The sequence below is a fragment of the Nuphar pumila genome, chromosome 6 (genome assembly GCF_984573655.1).
Source record: "Nuphar pumila chromosome 6, dmNupPumi1.hap1.1, whole genome shotgun sequence".
NCBI classification, from domain to species: Eukaryota; Viridiplantae; Streptophyta; class Magnoliopsida; order Nymphaeales; family Nymphaeaceae; genus Nuphar; species Nuphar pumila.
The window spans coordinates 21530842-21552068 of NC_143254.1; the positions used below are offsets into that span (position 1 = coordinate 21530842).

The window sequence follows — 21227 nt, forward strand, 5'->3', positions numbered from 1 at the left end:
GATACTTGTTATATGAATTTTTTTGTGTGGTTTGTTTTTTATTTACAGGAAATATAAATTGTACAGGAAATAGAAATTGTACAGTTCTCGGTAATTAATTTTCAAATAATTTTTTTTTAATTTTTTTTCGTGTTTGCGACGGATTAGCGACGGAACCATCCGTCGCTATTCATATTAATCTAGCGACGACATAGCGACGAAAGTAAATCCGTCGCCAAGCCGTGGTCGCCGTTTAGTAGCGGCGGATTAGCGACGGAATATAGCGCTCGCTATTCCGTCGCAATTAGCGACGGACCTGGCGACAGAATAATTCCGTCGCCAGTTAGCGTCGAAATATTCGCGACGTAAGCATACTGTCGCCTCGTTGTCGCTAATCCGTCGCTAACAATGTTAGCGACGGAATGTGGTCGTCGCTAATCTACTGCTTTGTTGTAGTGCATCTCTACCAGCAATGGAGAGTTAATGATGGCATTATCACTGTGAATATTGATATTTCTTAGCTTGACCAAAAAAATATAGTAATATTCATCTTGTTCCCAAAAGCTCATTTGCGGGTGGATTTGTGGACATTTGTAATGATTTTATCTTTATACTTAATACAGCCTGACAACTGTTGTTGGAGCATATTCAGTAAAACTCCTCAGACCATCAAGATTAAGTGTTAAGCATGTATCCAAAGCTAAATTAGATCCATGAATTGGAGTTAGACATAAACAATTTTTGCATCAACCTATGTTAGTCGCCACTCGTCGATCATTTGTTGAACCACAATATTGAATTGAATTTATGATTACAAAATAATTAAGAAAACAGAGACATAAATAGAAAAGATATCTCTCTCCCATATTTATGAAACCAATGCATTTTTGTTGAAGAAAACAACTCATCTTGGCTGGTTTTCTTCAGTACTTTGGTTGTGATTAGTAGGGGTAGGCATTAAGCCTGCAGGGAGCCCATGGGGCTGCACGGTTGGCCCAGGCTTGGGCTGGTTTCTGAAACCTAGTCTAGCTTGATTCAGGCCTAAATCCAACCATGTTTTTGGCAGGTCAGATACAGGCTGGGCCACGAATTAACACGGTCTGGACTATTTATAAATTAAATAATAAAGATAACATGCATAACTCTTTTTCATTTTCTCATTCTGTCATGCGATGCCCTTACTAGTGTGATTGTGATGTGAATCGAGAGGACCCAATTTGTGAGAAAAAACTACCCAACTACGAATTATTTAGGAAAATAGGAAATTCAAAGAAAATATTAAAAATTATCCAAAACAAAAAATAACTAGAATAAACTGAAAATAACAATTTTTGATATTCAACTTTGATATTGACTTCTGAACTCTAAATCATCAAACCTCCTAGGCCTTCCCTATGTTTACAAAGGAAGAATTTTAATCCTAGCTAAGAAAAATCAATACCTACTAACAGAAATAAATCATGAGTTCATCAACAAATTCACTGAAGAGACTAACACCAAGTTTGGTGGTGTTGAAAATCGCATGACCGGTTTAGAGACTAACCTCTAAGAGATAACAAACTTGCTGCAACAACTCTAAGGAAGCTTTCATGCTGCTCAATAGTAATTCCTAACTGTAGTGAAGGTTTTTGCAAGAAACATGTAGATTTGGAAGATGAAGATGCATAAGAATCAATTCTTAGACCACACCTAAGAGAGAGAGGAACATGCCCTAGAATGCAAAATTTTGGTATTTCTCTTCCTCGACTGGTAAATGTTTTTCACTTTCATAGGAAAGAACTCACAAGATTGGATGTATAAGGCCAAACAATACTTTATAAACCGAACAATTCCTCCTAAAAAATAATTGAGATGCATCATTGCTTACCTCTATGATAAAGCTTTAAGGTGCTACAAATAGCGTGATCAATGCTATGAAATGCCTACCTGATTCGAGTTCAAAAAAGAACTCCTAATTAAAAAAGTGAGTTTGGTGGTAAGAACCACCAAAACTCAAAAAAATATGAAAACACCAAAATATATTGACGTTAGGACAATATAAACTTAATAAACGAAATAAAATAAATAAAATAACAATTAAGAATACAACCATACTCACCTCGAGCTTAGGTATCCTTCTTTATATTCGATGAGTGCGAGAGCACAAATAATACTTCGGCTTGGCGTGAGCTCGATATGGGTTTGAGTTGAGAGATCTAGGTTCTAAATTAGGTTCAATATGGGCTAAGACTAGGCTTAGCCGGCTAGATTAGGTAGGTTAGGCTTGTCAGTCAACAAGGTAAGAGTGCTAAGAAAAAAAATTCCAAATCTTCTTCCATATGAAGGGAAGATCACCTGTTTATGGATTTCTAGGCGAATCCGAATATACTTTTTATGTATCTAAGATCCAAAGAAAGATCCATGGTTGAAATTCGAATTAAGGGTTGAGATTTGATCTTAAGAAAGAGAATATGAGATAAAATCACAATTGAATAGGTTTAATAATGAGTATAATTAAGAGATAGTTTTTATTCTAAGAAGGCTGATGTGCATAGATAAGAGCAAAAACACACCATTTTATTAAATTGTCGAAGCTTAGAAATAGTTGTCGACAAGAAATGTAATAACGATAATCGGCCCAACAATAACAACAATCCATTATATCAACAACAACAACAACTACGCCTTCATCCCAAAACAATTGGGGTCTGCGATATGAACCAAAAAAGAAAATCATTTTGGGTCTTCCACATGAATCCTTCTCCTCCAATCATTTCTATCCAATGCCATGTCCTCGGTGAGGTTCAAAGCAGTCATATCCTTTCCTATCACCTCCATCCATGTCTTCCTAGGCCTACCCCGACCTCTTTTAACTAATATATTTTCCCATTTCTCCATCCTTCTAACTGGAGCATCATTAGGCCTTCGCCGAATATGTCCAAACCATCGTAAACGATTCTCTCTCATCTTATTTTCAATGGGTGCAACGCCTACCTTCTTACGTATCTCCTCGTTCCGAATCTTATCTTTTATTGTATTTCCACACATCCATCTCAGCATACTCTAAAAGTCATAATGACAATCCAAAAATCAATAATGGCAATTCATTATGTCGATATTGCTCCAATAATGATAATCTTGATTGTCTTGGGAGAATTGGCTAAAAATGCTCAACAAATTAACTTGTTTTGGCCATAACTTCTTATTCATAAGTTAGATTGAGGTAATTTTTGATGCGTTGAAAAGGTAACATCCTCAATTTTAATTTTTAGTGATAAAAAATACACTCAAAATTAACCTAGCAGAAAATAAGTTTTTTTTACTAAGTTACCTTGTTTTGGTTATACTTATGACTTGTTGAAAAGCTAAGATCTTTTAGTTTAATTTATACTTTGGATAAAAACCTTAAGAATGTCATTTTGGAGGCTAAAACTAAAGTTAAAGTTAGCAAAACCTTAAAATGAATCGAAAACATTGTATTTTGGTACGAAAAATATCTTGGTCCAAAAATTAGGTGTTTACCTATGCTCCTCTAGGAGCTCCCGTATCAGGAGAACTTGATTAATGTTCTGTCAAAAGGAAAACAAAATCATTAGACCACTGTAAAGAAAATGGTAAGTAAAGGCAAAAAACAAGTGTTAGCAAGGATGATAACTCACCAGAAACCATGTGTCGATCATTGGAAACAAAGGAAACATGTGGTTTTTAGTAACCATCACCATGGTGACACAAAATAATGGCACAAAAGGAACCCAGACAAGAAGGAAAAAATCATGGGAAGCCTAGACTGGGCGTTCGGTTATGAAAAGGTGGTGCATAGAGTCTGACGACAAGTGGCCTTATTATTAGACACGACGACCTATCTTGCAACGAAAAAAAGTGGGAATTTCTCCAGCTTGTCGTTAGAAAAATTGGAAACTCTTAGACTTAAGATTAGACATAATGGCAAGGTCCAGACTTGTCATCAAACAAAATTTGGAAAGTTCAGATTTGTCGTCAGAAAGAATTTGAAAATTCCCTACTCCATATTTTCAGAAACTTATTCGATCCAACTTGTCGTCAGACTTGACCTCTGATGAAACACTTGTATCTTTTTTCCATGCTTTCTCATGCATTTTTGCATGAATTTTGCACCAAATCTAAGTTATTTTCATGTAGGTAATGTAGTTGAAACCCATTTATTCCAGTAGAAATCCTACCCTGCCCTAGCCATGCAAAAGCTCTGTTGTATTTATCTCACGCTCGCCAGATCGTCTAGGAGATATACTTAAACTCGTGGTGAGTCCCTTTTCTTTGCACTTTCCACATTTTCTTATTTTATCTAGGTTTATTACATTAAATCAGTTTATCTTACACACTGCATTTTGCCTCATTTTTTGTGTTTTTCATGCTGCGGTAGTGCCTAGCACATAGGGGTGGCAATCGGGTTGGGTTGGCGGGTCAACATACCTCAACCCGAACCCGACCCGTTTATTAAACGGGTCGGCTGTGGCAAACACGAACCCGACCCGTTTATTAAACGGGTAACCCGACACGACCCGCCAACCCGTTTATAAACAGGTTGGGTCGGGTAAACGGGTTGGCGGGTCAGGTTGGTGGGTTGGCATACCCCTAACACGAACCTGACCCGTTTAATAAACGGGTTAGGTGGGTCAACCCGTTTATTAAACGGGTTAGTTTAAGCCCAACCCGAACTCGCCTAAGAGGCGGGTTGGCGGGTCGTGTCAGGTTTTGCCACCCCTACTAGCAAACTCGAGGTTTTGTTTTCTTATTTTTCAGGAGGTCAAATAGAGGTACGCACAACCTGAATACATGAAGATCCAATCTGAGAAGCTACAATCATGTTATAGTTGATCCCTCGTAGCTTGGAGAGGAAAGACAATTAACTTGGAGGCTGAGGACCCACACTTTTTGCAAAATCTGATTTAAAAACCTTGTTTGTCTTTTTATTTTAACTTATTTTTGGTGAAAAATCAGCATATCTAAATCAGAAAATCAAACAGTAGATCAAAATCTGGATCCAGATCTAAGGAGGTTAGATTGAATCCAAATCCAAAATACATGTGATAATACTGGATCCAGAAAAAATATAACAAAACAAGCTATTCACATGTAAAAAAGAATGTATTCAGGTTGGATTTTGATTTGGATCAACTCCAAATCCAACATAAAACGTGAATTTGAATCCGACCCGATTTTGAAAGTGATCCGATTGAATAAATCCGAAACCACATTCAGATTTTACTTAAAAAATCCATATCCGAAAAACACGTCGGACTTGGATCAGATATCTGACCATATTCGATCCGTTTGCAGGCCTATTGTATTGACACCCTTACTATGCCCACTCTTACCATAACCGACCCATATCCCACCCTTACCTCTGCTCTTGAAATAGAAACGAATCGGGTTGAATGCCCACCTATTTTGGACCCGTTTTCAGCCCTATGCTTGCAGTCCTGGACCACTATACCGACCGCTGGGCAAAGGCGGTGAGGCCTTTGTCCGACTCCGACTTTTTGTATGGTAACAGGGGACGTTTCTCAGCACTACCTTTCTGTTTTCGTTTGTTGGGTAAGTAGAATCATGATTTATTTCGATCGATTTTGCGATATTTTGATGCTATGCAAAAGCTTTTGGTGGTTTTTCTTGGCGAATTTCTGTGATTTTCCTGGCCCTGTTCCGCTTTTCTGTCTCCCTCCATGAATTCCTACTTGTGGGCGTCATTTTTTTCCAGTCGTTCATTGATGGGAATCGGGTTTAAGCATAAAATAAAAGTTTTTGTTGTGATTTTGATGTGTTTTTCGTTGTATTTTTTGGGATATATGGTGAACTTGGTGGCGAGATTCGTTGGGTATTATTCGCTTTGGTCGAAGCACATGGATTGGGGTATTTGAGAATTGTTTGATTTTTTCCTTTTGTCTTGGTTTTGAGAGGATTTGCTTATGTTGGTTACTGATCACGATCAATCTAATCTTGTCAGATAGTGTGTGGTAGATGGGAACCGCATGCCAAGTGTTTGTTGAATTGTTTGAAAGAACTTGTATAGCTGTCCGGGGGAAAATTTCAATCATTTTGATAAGTATTTGCTTGATGTTCTGTCTTTTAATCGCCTCTTTCCGGTTTTCTTTTCTTACATTGAGTGCTAACCTGGAGGATTGGTGCCAATTGCCAAGTTTTTGGCGGTTTTTTTATACTTCACTAAGAAATAGTTTGCTACACTGGTGCTATGCATGGGGTGAGACTTCTAGAGTATTGTGACTATTCTGAGTTTTTATTTGGCCTTGGATGTTGTTGGATTCTTCATTCCAGTATTATGAATTAGGATAGTGCCCTCTTTCGAGTAATGGAGATAAGAATTGGTAGGAATTTATGGGAAGAAGACTTGGTCTAATGCAATATCTTTTAGAATGGTATAGGCTCTCTCATGTTTGTTTTGTCGTTTGTGTGGCCGTTGACTTTGTAGGCTTAAGGTATTGAATTTATTATCCTGAATGTTTTTCATTGGACTCCTTGGTAGCAGGATCATGTAGTTCCTTCATTAACTAATTGGTTCTAGCGTTTCTGTTCGTATGACTAGAGATGAGTCTTGTAGTTGTTGGTAGCGTTTTTGAGGTCCTCATTTTGCTTCATGTATAATTTCATCTTTGCATTCACTATGTCATGTGCAAGGTCTGGAATCATGTGAATTGATGATGCAGCGAGGGGATGGGCTTCGATGCACTTGGTTGCGGAAGACGATGGCACGACTCTCACGGTCGTGCGATGTGCAGAAGATAAGAAGAATGTCCACCGAAAACGATGGCACTTGCTTTTATTTCAATACGATTCTCAATCGAACAATGGGGTGAACATAAACAAAATAAGACAAGCAATAGAAAAAGAATAAAGAACACCTAAAGAAAAACTGCTGACAAAAAAAAAGGAAGAAGAAGGCTGCTGCAATATTCCAGATTCTTTGTCTCACACAACCCTAGAAGAGGGTTTTTAAAGCCTGCTAGTGGACCCGGGTCTTGGGTCCGATCCTGGATCCGAGATGTCTTCACTCTGCAGATGGATCTGGGATGATCCGGGCCTTCCCTCGTCTGGAGTAGGTGTGCAGGGTCACGTCCCTGCGATCGGATCCAACTCTTGGGTCCGATCGTCCATCCCCTGTGGGTCGGGTTCCTTGGTCATGCCTGGGTCACGCGGGACACGCCCGATCTGGTCCTGCTCTGCATCAATTGATCTTATCTAGACTTAGGAATGGAGCTTTGTGCTACTTAGATTTTGTGTACTAACCATGTGTTTGTGACGTGCATATGTTTGTGACATAGGTGCTTCTTGAGTTTTCTATCTTATCCTCTGCTTCACTAGGGGCACGTTTGAAAGTGAGAAAGATGTAGGAAAAGCGAAGGTAGGAAGGAAAAATGTACGGATTTTCTGACCCTTCCAAACCAGAAAGGATTTTTCTCTCTCGGAGTTTTTCTAAAAAGTACAATTTTTTCTCAGTGTTTTAAAACTCGTCGAGTCAACTCGTTGACTCGGCTCGGCCCTCCAGCGAGTCAACCCGGCAAGGCAAACTCGGTTTGCCAAAACTCGGGCTTGACTCGGCTTGACTCAGGCGAGTTCTGGGATGTTTGAAATTTGATTTTTGAGTTTCAAATTATAGTTTCGAAATATATAAGTACATATATTTTAACAAGGGTTACCCCCAGATTTTGTATAAAAAAGAAAATAAAAATCATTTAAAGATAAAAAATCATTTAAATCCATAGAATAAAATCGCCTATAGGAACTAGGAAGTCACATTTAGGTTTCATCATCCATTTGTTATGTGATACTATAAAAAATATCATATAATGTATATTATATATAATATATTGGTAAAATACTATAAAATATAGATAATATATACATATATTTATATATTTTATATAAAATAAAAGTTAACATGACCCCGCCGAGTCACCGAGTTGACCCGGCCGAGTCACGAGTCACTCAAGGACAAGCCGAGTGACGAGTCACCGGTTTTTAAAACACTGCTCATGACAGACCATCATTGAAAGAAGAAGAAAAGGAACACCAATAGATCCAAACTGTAGAAGAAACAGAACCAACTATGCCCAAACCACACCATTTCCCTCACACCACCATGAAAAAAACAGCCTTGAAACAACAAGAAAAGGAACACCAACGAATCTAAATCACAGAAAAACAGAGTACAATCAATTCCCAAACCTCACTTTAATTTACTTCACACGACCATAAAAAACAACATTGAAACAGAGAGCCAAAAACAAAAAGCACCCACAATCCCAAACACCACCATTCTATCTTGCCATACTCTGAAGCAAGGGAAATGAAAGGTACCCACCCTTGAATAGGCCAGATTTAAGGATCTTCTCGACGATTCTCCGGTCAACAGCGCAATTGTCAGTGACCAAAACATGAAGGCAAGGTGGCGGTGGAGTGGTGTCAATCATGGTTGCCCTCACCTCACCTCCACCTGCTCTCCCCAACCTGAGCTTTCCGTCCTATCAAGCACTGCGACCACCACCACTCCTGCTGCACAGCCATTAATATTCCTCCCGTTCTTTTCCACAGCGCCTCCTCCTCTTTATCCTACACCACTGCCACCACCCCCCCCCTTTCCTCTCTCTCATTTTTCTAACATTTTTTCTTATTTTTCTCATGCACACAAATAAGTGAAATTTTTTCATTTAGAAAATTATCATATCAAAACTTCTCATAGACAATTTTTTTCCTATGAGATTTTTTCTTGCTTCCAAACGTGGCTTATGTGTTTTTTCTAGGATTTTAGGTGAATTTGTGCTCTTGGTAAATGTAGACTTGTCAGTATTCTGGTTTTGCTCTTAAATTCATTTCATTGTCAACTCTCCTTGGACACTTATAGACAGCCCAAAACCTTCATACAGGAGTTTAATGCATATAGACGTGTGAATATTTCCTTTTAAGTGGCTGTACAGTTTCCTTTTTTTCCTTTCCCTTTCCTCGAGTTTGTGTCGGGGCCGGACAAGAGCAAGATATTTTAAAGCGTACTTTTTCAATTTTCATCAATTATGTGAACCTTGTTGAAAATTACTAGCATCCTGATTGTCTAATTTTGTAACCATATGTTTGTACCCATTTTGGAACAATATACTAGTATTTTATTGACTGTTATGCACTCTCATATTACATTACGAGTTTGACACCCTCTCTTGCTTTATAGTTTATAGTTCTTTTTGTCATATGATTAAGGCTTGGTGTCAACACCAGAAAAGATGCATTCTAGAAGGAATGCTTTTATATGATTTAGGAAGGAGTAGAAATGTGGTAGATCCTATGTAGTCAAAAGCGCTAGTGGTCCCATAAAAAGACTAGTTGTAGACTATGTGAACTAGTCGGTACCTTAAATTAAAAAAATATAAAACCATAAAAAATATGCAAATGAACTGCCAAAATTAATAACAAACATGTATGCAACATAAAAACAATCAACAATAAGTAAAAGATAAAAAAACATGTTGAACATAAAACCTGCCCACATATTAAAAACAATTGAATAAGCAAAGCAAACAACTATCAACAAATGCCAAATAATTTAAAAATAATCTAAATTCTTAAAATAACATGCTAAAACAATATCAGTGATATTTTGAAAATATCGCGAGAAATACCGATATTTTAAGCCCGCCAATATTAAAGAGAATATCTCATGGTATTTTCAAAATATCGTGATATTATCACGATATTTTTGGGGAAAACTTTGTTTTTTTTTTAATTTGCATTTCCCAATTTTTTGTTTGTTTTATATTTGAAGACCTTTACAACATTTTTATTTATATTTTTGGAAGAAAAATACTGCAAAATTTATTATTTTCTTATCTTTTTTGTTGTTATTAATATTTTTTTCAATCTTTTAAACTCCCAAGATTTTCTCGAGATTTTTCAACTTTTAAAAATCTCTCCGAGAAATATCCTCACCGAGATAATACCTTGAACGACATGTAATATATATTACATGGATACTAAATTACTAATAAGTAATAACAGTTCAATCAACACACAGTCACAAAATCAGCAACAACAAAAAATAGACACAAAGCAATTACAACAATTACATAACTTATAGCAACAAAAAATAATCAGCACAACAACAGAAAAATCTGATTAATCACCACCACTCTTCAATACAACCACACATATTAACCTTTTCTATAAATCAGAAAATTGATTGAAGAAGAAGGGGAAAACAAAGACAGAGATAGAAGAAGAAGAAGATGCAGAGAAAAGGGGAGAGAAAAAGAAGGGGAAAGGGGAGAGAAGAAGAAGAAGAGGCGGCGGAAGGGGGAGAGAGAAAGAGAGAGTGAAGAAGAAGAAGAAGAAGAAGAAGAAGAAGAAGAAAAAGAATAAGAGGCGGAGGAAGGGGGAGAGAAGAAGAAGAAGAGGCTGAGGAAGGGGGAGAGAGAAAGAAAGACAAAGAGAGAGAGGAGCGACTAGCCCGACTAGGTGCCTAGTTGGCTCCTTTGACTACATAGGGTAGACCTCTGGTTTATTCATTGATAAGATCTTTGAGTTACAATATAGAGGAATTACTTGCTATTGATATCACAGTTTCTCCTAGCAGTCAAGTTTATCATTTATTAATCAACTATATGATGAGGAACTGTAAATGGTTTAATCCTTTGCAATAAAAGCTTTTCTTCTCATGTTCATATTCTTTTGCAATTGTTGTTTTTATATTCTTGAACTTGTAATCCTGTAGAACATGCATTTAAGGATGCCATACTAAAGTTCTGTTAAAAATTTATTTCTTGTGCATTTTGTTGAATACATGAGGAGTTCAAATATATTCTGTTTATCTTTTAGATTTTTTACTAGGATACATTGATATATCCAGTCATGTTTACTGAGAAAGAAATTGAACAGATTTTTAAGATTGGTTCAAAAAGCGAGTTGTTTTTTAAATGAACATGCATACAACACAACAACAACAACTACGCCTTCATCCCAAAACAATTGGGGTCAGCGATATGAACCAAAAAAGAAATTCATTTTGGGTCTTCCACATGAATCCTTTTCCTCCAATCATTTCTATCCAACGCCATGTCCTCGGTGAGGTTAAATGAACATGCATGCTGAAGTTTTTTTTTTCCTCTTTTTTTCCCAGTTTTTGCAAGTTGCAAGTGCAGCTATGTTGATTTGTAGGCTTTCACAAGTAGGAAGATGGATGGCCTCGGAGTTAAAACTTTGTATAGTCACTGTAATACATTCTTCAGATCTTCAACTTGCGTGCTGTCTATATGACTGTCTTCTGGATGGGGAGATGAAAATAATTCAGATTTAGATTACTATGTCAGCATAAAATAGCAAATAGGGATACATTTGAATGTCAGTATTCAATGTTTTAAATTTTTAATATCTGCTATATATTTAGATATGATTGTTGCTGCTCATGCATGCATGTGTTTACCAATATAGCAAAAGTTTCAATGTGTTTTTCTCGGGTATCGGATTTTGACAATATGAACATAAGATCTTGATATTGTCAAAATATTGCTAATATTGGATAGCTCCCATCTGGTCTCTCATATTTTCTGATTTCTATTTTTATCACTGCAGATCTTCTGATCCAATAATAATGCACCTAGCACTGAACAAATCTAAGCTAGTTATTTGGATCTCAGCAATTGTTAGATATTCAGCTTTCTGCATCAGTTGCAATCGACTTGATGACCAAGTTATGCTCTAACTTCTTCCTTTTTCATGTCTTATACACACCTTTTATGACTTATCTTCTCCTTGACTTGTACCTATAGATAAGAATTGTAAAGTGATTATTTGCAGCTGACTCTGTTTCTTGCTTCTCTTTGTACAATATTTTTTTTCTGATATGATTCTCTTACACATGTTCTAAGAGCCAGCTTGAAGTACTTTTTCTCTCTTTTACATGTTTATGATGGTTCTTTTGTTAAGCATATCTCAGTTATTGATCAACTGCATATTTTCTAAACCATTACCGGTATCCTTCTCTGTGTTTTTTCTGTTAGATTCGCCTACCCAGGCTTCTTAAAGGATCTAATATTTGATGATAATTGGGTTTTTTCTTCTTCCAGATAGGTAAGCTAGGGATCGCTTCCTGTGGGCTGGATGCCATAAACTACAATCAAGATATTATGACTTCAATTGATTTAGTTATCATATTTGGCCATGAGGATTATTGGGATTCCAATATGAAACTAGTTTCAGAAAATATCTAGAATCATCTGCCCTACTCAGGAAATAATACACTGTCTGCCTTTTATATTTTTTTTATTGAATTAATTCATCGGTTGTCATATTTTTTTTTAGTAAAATGTGTGGAAGATTTCCAGTATTGATTGCTCATGTGATCATGTTAAGTTGTCAATTATGCAAACATTTTGATGAGTTAATTTAGAGGGTGACAACTTGGTTTGGTGCTTTCCTGCATTTGAGACCTAAGCTCAGCAGTTGGAAATGGTTTCACTAGGCGAACTCTTGCTCACTCACCTTCACTAGATTGGTGTGATAATGGGTTAATGTTTCAGTCACATTTTAAAATTCTATATGGCTAGTTGACATGGGAATGATTTTTCAAGTTTTTTCTTTTTATTTTAGTTTGTGATTTTTGAGTAGACACCAAATATATGTTATATCGTCCAACTAGGATCTTGTCTCTTTCAATTATTTGCTTGTAGAGAAGGTGAATGAGTTGCCAATCAAGTAATTTGGCCCACTTTTGGTGCATGTTTAGCCAATAACAGTGGAGCCCAATAAACCTATTTTTGCATAATCAGCCTAAGATAAAAGTATATGAACGTGGATATCACTCAGCCAACTCAAATTGATGACTGGTTAATCGTTCAAAACATCTTATTATAGAATTCCCGAAGGTCGCTTTCCTAATAGAAAAAGAATAAGAACATCATCATTCTACCCTTCTAAAATTCTAAGAGATGCCCTCCTAACAATTAAAGAAGAAGAAATCACCATGGATCTACCCTTCTTTTTTTTCTGGGAGGAAAAGGATTCCATAGTATAGATGAATCTACCCTTTTACATTTCTGAAAAGTTCCAGTGATTCTCAAACACCCAAGAGTATCTCCGTAATCCATGGATTTTGCAATGTCCACTAGAGCGAAAGCTATAAACTAAGCTATGACTAGATCAAATGAGAAGCTGCAACACAGTGAACGGAATCTTCTTTCATTCTCTACTTCCCCAAACTATTCTCAAACCAGTAACATTTGTTTCGTTCATCATCATAGACAAGCAACAAGATCCACAACGTTCAACAAAATCAAAACCCAAACAAGAGAAATCAACACCAAAAAATCTTCGTAATTCAACTAATCAGAGGGCAGGACAAAACTTATCTGTTTTATATCCTAGTGTTTAGAGGAGTTGAGATTTGCATGTTAGTAGTAGACTAGTAGTTATTCGGTACTATGGATGAATATGAATATGAAGAAAAACCAACAAGGATGATTTATAATTGAAAAAATAGCTACAGATTTTAGATACGCCCATTCATAAATTGCATTATCATGGGTTTTCCATTTCTAATAAAAGGTCTTGCTAACATGAACATAAGTTCTTGTTGTATGGTTGTAAGAAGTGATCACTGGTTCCGTATCTTAGCAAGCTAGTGATTACTGTGTTCTCTTTCTTGATCATTCTGATGCCTTATTTTCTGCAGGTAAAGGTTTATCTTTACCAAGAAGATTCCATTTTTTGCCAAGTTATAGTCACATGCCACAAAACCATTATTGGCAACACGTGGTAAGAATCTCATTTTCTTATCACTAGGCTGTATCAGTTTTGATGGTCTTATTTACATGGGAAAATTGATCTCATGCATATGCTTTTGCTGAATCTTTTTTTACTATGGATTTCTCTATCTAGCTTTCACTCTGTCACAATTCTAGGTTTTCCAGTTAATCTTTAGGTCCATCTGTTCAACTTTTACTTTCCAACCTCAGATAAAGCAAAAAATTCTGTTAACTTGCTTTCATGAAACACAATAAATATCATTCTTGACTTAAAAAAAACATATTTGCTGTAAAGTTTTTTGTGTTTCAAATGCTGGCAAAGCTTTGAACATTGTTTCTTACCTCGTGTTTACAGATCCATTATGGAGTATGAAAAGAAAGAGGTGCCAATGTTAATGTGACTTCAAGCTCTTTAATACTTTGAAGAACTTCTTTTCACCTTTATGAGGGAATCTGTAACTCCAAATTATTTACAAGCATTGCACTGTTAACATCATTGTCAAGAAGCTTGGGTCTTGAGGTTTGATGGGAGAAAAAAATTTATTTTCTATATAACAAGCTGGATCTAATCCGAGATTACCCCCAATTGACTTTGTGCAGTTCTTTCTGTCATGGGATAGGCCATGTGGTTAACATTATAAATACTAATAGGATAGGTTTAGATGGAAACTTTTTTGAAAATTGGTGGTAACTTTGGTTTTCATGGATGCTTATCTATGTCCATATCTGCACACAGTTGTGGAGCTAGATTTAGGTGGGTTCTAGGTTAAGTGGAATTGAACCTAGAAAGTACGTACTATTTCTGTTGGAGCTATCGAAAAAAAAGAGGTCTACTCTCATTCATTCAAATCCATATTCAACTCAAATATGTCAAATGGAATGTTCTGATCAAACTTTTTCTGTTGATGTGATGCTTCATCTGCTGCGACTCAATTGAATGGCCTCATGGTTTGTGGGCTGTGCTGGATGTTGTTGAACCCCTGACTCATTTTCTGCCCTAAAGCTATGTCACAGGGATTCGGCTAGCAGGGTGCCGCACCCGCGTCGATGCGACTCGACGCGGGTGCGGGTGTGTCACTGGGTGCGGTCAACCCGATCCTGGGTGCGTTGACCGCACCCAGGGTCATTTCGGTCGATTTTTGTTTGGATTTTTTTTTTAAAAAAAAATTGCCCTACGAAATGGGCTGCAAAATAAAAAAAAAAAATCAGGACAGCTGCTTGCTGCTGCTGCTGCTCTTGTTTTATAAAGGGGCACTTGTGTCCACAACATCTGACGAGCTTTGTTGGCATCCCATGCTATTCCTGCCTCCAAACAATTAATTCACAATGTTGGAAAACATACTGTTAACTTGGAAATGATGATCCATCTTCCTCAAAAATTAAAACCAAAATTCAAGAGCCTTTTGAAGTCTTTATGCTTCAACCAACCAAATCCTTTTTCGTTAAGGATTTTCTCTCTCCATAATAAATGATAACGGTGGTAGTAGAGCCTTGGTGGCTATTAGTATTCACTTTTCTCCTGATGAGATGGGTGCTCTAGCCGTAGCCTTGTGTAGACCTCTCATTTCTACATGTCAAATCCAATAAATTTCTTTTAGCTGTCATCTGTGTGTAACTGTATATAAAATGAAATTTGAAGAACCCTAGGCAGTGGCGTGGCAGTGGCGCCGCAGGCCTCGTGAAGACTCTCTCTCCAACAAACCACGTCAAACCTTTCGCTTATATTTTTTTTCGTGAAGACCAAGGAGTTTCAGACATGATTGAATCATGACAGTCAGCAGAACGCAACATGCTGGGTCGATCAGATTGCCCATCCTTTCGGTTCATCAATTTTGTCCCGTTGAGCTAAAGTACACAACAAGCAGAACGTGGGTAATAAGTGTTCAAACAAACACACCAGCAAAAAAAACTGAACCCCGACCCGCGCCGGGGGAACCCCGACCACCTTCTATATATATATATATATATATATATATATATATATATATATATATATATTTACATTTTTGCCCCTGCCGCACCCCCGCACCCGCACCCATGTGACATAGCCCTAAAGGAATAAGGAATTCAACATTTGCTAAAGAAATGAAATAAAAGGAACATTTGGGGTGTCTTGTGGGCAATATCTTCAATAAAAAAATGCTTGCAAGTCTGAAAAGAACTTTACTGGGAATATTTTTTGAGTGTTAACTGATTTTGTGGATTCTGCCTTTTGGGATATTTTGCCTTAATCTGAGCTTCTCTCTGATGCGTTGAGTTTTTTCACATTTAGTTGATCTTTCTTGTTTTGTTTTTGTGATTAAGAAATAGCCAAAACTGATATAGATTAACTTCTTGACAGAAGCATTCTTTTTCGACAACTGTTGAAGATCGTGATTCTGATAATCAACAAAAGAATGAAAAGGAAATGTGAGTTTTTCTTTTCCCATGTAAGATTTGTACCTTTGTCTTATCTCAGAAAAGAAGGAAAAAGGAGTTTTTGTGTGTTATTTTCTTGCCATGTGGAATTGATGCATGGGTTAACAAGTTTGTCATGGTTAAAGTCACGATAATAGTGAATAGCTCATTCAATTCCATTTCCAGGCAGCATTCTAAATGAAACTTGATAATGTTGTGTAACTGTCTCGGAATACTGTCTGTTTCATGTTTGTGCTTGCATGTCTATTTATTTGTCTCTACATGTGTGTGTAGATTTCCAAGGCAGTCATGCATTTTGCTTTTGCACTGTGTTTGGATATCATTTTTGTTTGTACATGAAACTGAAGAAAGTGCAAGTTAGTTTCCCTTATATGTACTTTCTTTTAATGTAAATTGTTGGAAAATCTTCAGTTTGCAAAGAAATAGAAAAGGAATCTGTAACTTAGGATGCAAAACAAATGCATCTATATTGTACAATATGCTCTAATATGGTATGCCTCCTAGTTGGTAGAAGGGATAATCTGACTCTTAGATCTTAATGATAGTAGATGTAATTTCCTCATTGAAGCTCATAGAGCTATAGTAATTTCAAGGAAGTTTACATTCTATTAGACAACCCGTAGCTCAGTTTGCTACAAAATATGAACCCTTCAGCAAATTGTTTAGCAAGAGAATGAAGTATAAGTAGGATTCTGGGAGGGGGTTTGCTTGAAAGCCTTGGAGACAAGTACCTACTGAAGCCACCTATTCTACAGCCTCTAATGAAAGATGATCTCTTTCATATATCAGGCCATTAGTTGGGCCTAGGATGCATGGCAATGCGAAGGGCATAAAAGTAGAGAATGCTATCTACCATGTAGCCATGTAGGCAATGTTCCTGTAGATTTTAGAGAAGAAATACACCTAGAAGACCTGCCTTGCATTAGTATGGAACCTAAAAAACTTCTTGCACAGTTAAACTATTTGTTGTAATGAGCCCATGGATACCTATTCAAGAAGCTACTGCCAAGTGGCAACTGCTCTTATCTGTTTCATGGAGTAGGCATTAGCTAGTTAACTAGACAAAGGCGTAGTAGATGGATACCTATTCAAGAAGCTACTGCCAAGTGGCAACTGCTCTTATCTGTTTCATGGAGTAGGCATTAGCTAGTTAACTAGACAAAGGCGTAGTGGATTCAGAAGATACATGATGGATAATTTCCTTGATTAATCCATAATAAATCACAAATTCAACCATGTCTGGGAGCTTCATTTTGATGAAGCAAGCAGCTTATATGGAGGACTTGGTAGAAACTATTCCGGTACTCCTAAACTAGTCAAGCTATCCCCAGCATGCAAATTAAAATTCTCAGCTACAAGAAATGTGGCAGAAGACGGAAGGAATATTGCCAGTCTGAAGTTGACAAACTGTTTAAGGCAAGGTTTCCAGCAGGGAAATGGAAATGAGAAATGTGTTTGGAAGCGGAAACAGGAAAGGAGACTTTCTAAAGTTCATGTGAAACGGGAAACGTTATATATATATATATATATATATATATATATATATATATATATATATATATATATATATATATATATATATATATATATAATTGTTGTGTGTGTGTGGAGTAATAGTGCAAATGCCAACAATATGCTTGAGGAATATTATAAGCTTACATAAACTTCACTTTTTTACTAATATTATGATAAATAGAAAGATTAATTTTTTTATAAAAAATATATAAAATAAGTCATTAAAATTTTGAATCACACATATATCTCTACCTTTCATTGAAAAAGAAATTTCTCATTTAAGGAAAACTTGCAAGAAATGTACAAAAACATGTTTCCCAAATTAGGGAAACGAGTTCCCCATATATAGTAAGTAGGTTTCCCATGTGATGTGAAACATGTTTCTCACTTGATGGGAAACGGGTTTCCCATGATTTTTTAGAAGTTTTCCACAAGTTTCATAAATGCAAGGTTTCCTGTTTCACGAACGGTTTCCCATGAAACGAGTTTCCCACATGTAACTGGAATTTCCAGTAACCGACTCTAAGGAGAAATATATTAGGACGACGGGTTATTAGATTGAATGGCAATCTATCTAGCATTAGCATATTAGGATCGGATGACTGTATGGATCATAAGCCAGGTCCCAGTGAATGGTGCAGTGAGAAAGAATCATTGCCATGAAGTCAGTCAAGCAGTTTCAAGGGGCCTCTTTCCAATGTCCTACGATGAAAGAATTAGCTGGCTGATGTTCTGGCAGCACTTGCAGGCTTGATCTGGTTAAGTGGATCGCGAATGACTCGTGATGTTCAACCCAAGGAAGTTGACGAGGGAGCATCCTGAACAATAAATGATTCTAATAATTAAGTAGGGGCATGATCATAGCAAGATTTATATAGTTTTGTAGTTTTCTGGAGCATCCAAGATAATTACTTGCATACTTTATATTGTGTTTGAAACTTTGAATCTCCTATATAGATTGTGATCTGCTGGTCATCTTTTTAGGTTTCTTTAAGGTGTGGGATAAATGCCCTACTTCTTTTGAGTGTTGATTATGAGACTTTGTTACTGCAGCCTAGAGAATCCTCTTAGGTTTTTAACATTAATTATTTTTTTGTTTGATTTGTTCTAGTTTATTAGATTAAATTACTTAAATTAGGATATATTTTTCTTCTTTTGATTTACTACGGCGGACCTTTGGTCCAGACTGTTTTGTCAAGGGTGCTTCTCATAACAAAAAAAACTTAGTACTATGGCACTAAACTATCTAAAAGGATATTATTTTCTAGAAATTACCATCCGAGGTAAGTGCATAATGTCATGAATGGAGAAATTCTCTGCAAGGGATCATATGAAGGCTTCTTGCTTGGATAGATTAATTATCCAAATAATATGAGATCTATGAAAGAAGTACATGATTGATATGTGAGGATTTGAGATGACGGCCAAAGGTTTGAGGAGAAGAGTGGGCATAGACAAGAATTGCTACAATCATGTTAAAAATTCAATGTGGAGTTTTACTGCATGTGTTAACCCTTTGATACACCAATAAATCATGTATATAGTAAGAAAAGATACAATTTGTCCAACAAATTTTTTTTAACGCCAAATAAAAGGCTTGATGTTCAACTAATTAGCATATTTTTCTATCACAAGTGGTTCTGACTTATGGAGAGTTATGTCTTTTATCAACCACTAGATGCAAAAATTATTGCCAGTTCTTATGGTACGTGTAAATTTACATTTGACATTATGGCTATGATGGTCCCAGTGATCTCATGTGTAGGTTTTTATATGGCAGGATTTCAGTTACATTTGTTGACAAAGATGGAGAAGAGAAACTAATCAAGGTTCCTGTTGGAATGTCAATGTTGGAAGCTGCTCATGCCAATGACATTGAACTTGAAGGTACCTCTTGGCATTTTTGCTTCTATCAGAAATATCCTTCTGTTGATACCCCATCCAGGTCTCATATAGTCTTTCCTGTGGCCTAAGTTGGAGTGTATGAACTCAATTATTTTTTGAAATACCAGATTACCATCACTTGATTGTAATGTCTTTTGTGGAAATGTGTGTTATCTGCAGGTGCTTGTGAAGGCTCGCTTGCCTGTTCCACATGCCATGTAATTGTGACGGTACATCATCGATCTGTTCTCTTTCATACATCTAATATTTTTGCTGTTAGAAATCATGTTTTTTGATACCGTGACTGATCCTATGTTAGGATATAGAGTTATACAACAAATTAGAGGAACCTACAGACGAGGAAAATGACATGTTAGACCTGGCATTTGGGCTTACCGAGACGAAATTTCTCTCTCTCTCTCTCTCTCTCTCTCTCACACACACACACACACACACACACACACACATGACAAATGCAGGTTCATTCAATATGAACAATGTAACATATTCTGATTGTTCTGTTTTCCATTTTTTATTTCTGGATATTTCTTCAACCAAGAAATAGGAATGTATAAAGATCTGAGTGAACCTCATTTTCATGTTTGACAAAATCATGTTCTGAAAGGTTTACATGGTGTGGACAGGTCTAGGCTTGGTTGTCAAATCATTGTCAAGCCCAAACTAGATGGGATTCACTTAGCGCTACCAGCAGCTACCAGGAACTTTTCTGTTGATGGACATGTGCCTAAACCACATTGAATGCTGACCTCCGGCAAACCTTCATTGATGATCCTGAGTGTAAAGAGTGGCATCACAAAGCCTGAACTAGTTGGGATTCGCTTAGCACTGACAGAAGTTACCAATAACATTGCTGTTGATGGGCGTACACCTAAACCACACTGAATGATGATTTTAGGGAAACTCACATGATTTATCCGAGTGTAAGGATGCAACTGTCGCAGCTGAGTAAATTTCCCTATCTCCCTATATGTACACACCTCTCCTGATAATTGACCAACTTTGGCTGTTGTAACCCCCTCTAGATTTGCTCAGTTGCAATTTTGGTTCATGTGATAATTAATCAACCTTTATCTCCTTTTTACATATATTCTTGTACTCTGGTGTTGGTTTTCATTACATCATAGTGAACTCCATGTACTTTACATAAATTTAGGAGTATGTTATTTTTACATCCTTTACACACTGCTATTCTCCATGTGGTTGCTCCATATTACAGGCAGTGAATGCCATTTGGCTAGATTTTCTTCATGTTAAAGGGAGTGATTAGCAGCCGTTACATTTTGGATGACCCTTTACTTTATGTTGGTCCCCTAGTGTTGAATTGTGGAATGCGAAAGTTGCTTAATGTGTTGGGCATGGTTGATTTACGAGGAATCCACACCTGGATCATATGTTTTTGATGAAAAAAATGATATTTGGGGCTTCAAAATTTTACAAAGATTTTAGACCGTTGATTTTTTGAACCTTATAAAAACCCACCCATGTGTCAATAGAACGCTTCAAGAGCTGATCTCTATAAAATCAATTTCATAGATCACATCTGTATGGTTAGAATTTAAAAATAAAATAAAAAAAGGCTGAAAACCCCATTTAGCACGTTCATTTTGCACCTAACGTGTGATCAGCTACCAATCATTATATGGATACCTATGT

At 36.7% G+C, this 21227-nt stretch overlaps 1 protein-coding gene across 2 annotated transcripts; it reads left to right on the plus strand.

Moving 5' to 3' along the window:
* Nucleotides 1-5447: 5447 nt before the first annotated feature.
* LOC149834278 (adrenodoxin-like protein 2, mitochondrial) lies at nucleotides 5448-20863 on the plus strand. Of its 2 annotated transcripts, none has more exons than XM_090010047.1 (7): nucleotides 5448-5532; nucleotides 11566-11683; nucleotides 13664-13746; nucleotides 16078-16145; nucleotides 19450-19556; nucleotides 19734-19783; nucleotides 20198-20863. In XM_090010047.1, exons 3-7 carry the CDS (start codon nucleotides 13717-13719, stop codon nucleotides 20201-20203), a joined length of 261 nt encoding a protein of 86 aa, XP_089866173.1. In that variant the 5' UTR covers nucleotides 5448-5532; nucleotides 11566-11683; nucleotides 13664-13716; the 3' UTR covers nucleotides 20204-20863. The 2 variants fall into 2 exon arrangements, with proteins under 2 accessions (XP_089866173.1, XP_089866172.1); XM_090010046.1 differs by having other exon boundaries at nucleotides 11566-11682; nucleotides 13662-13746; nucleotides 16081-16145.
* Nucleotides 20864-21227: the final 364 nt, after the last annotated feature.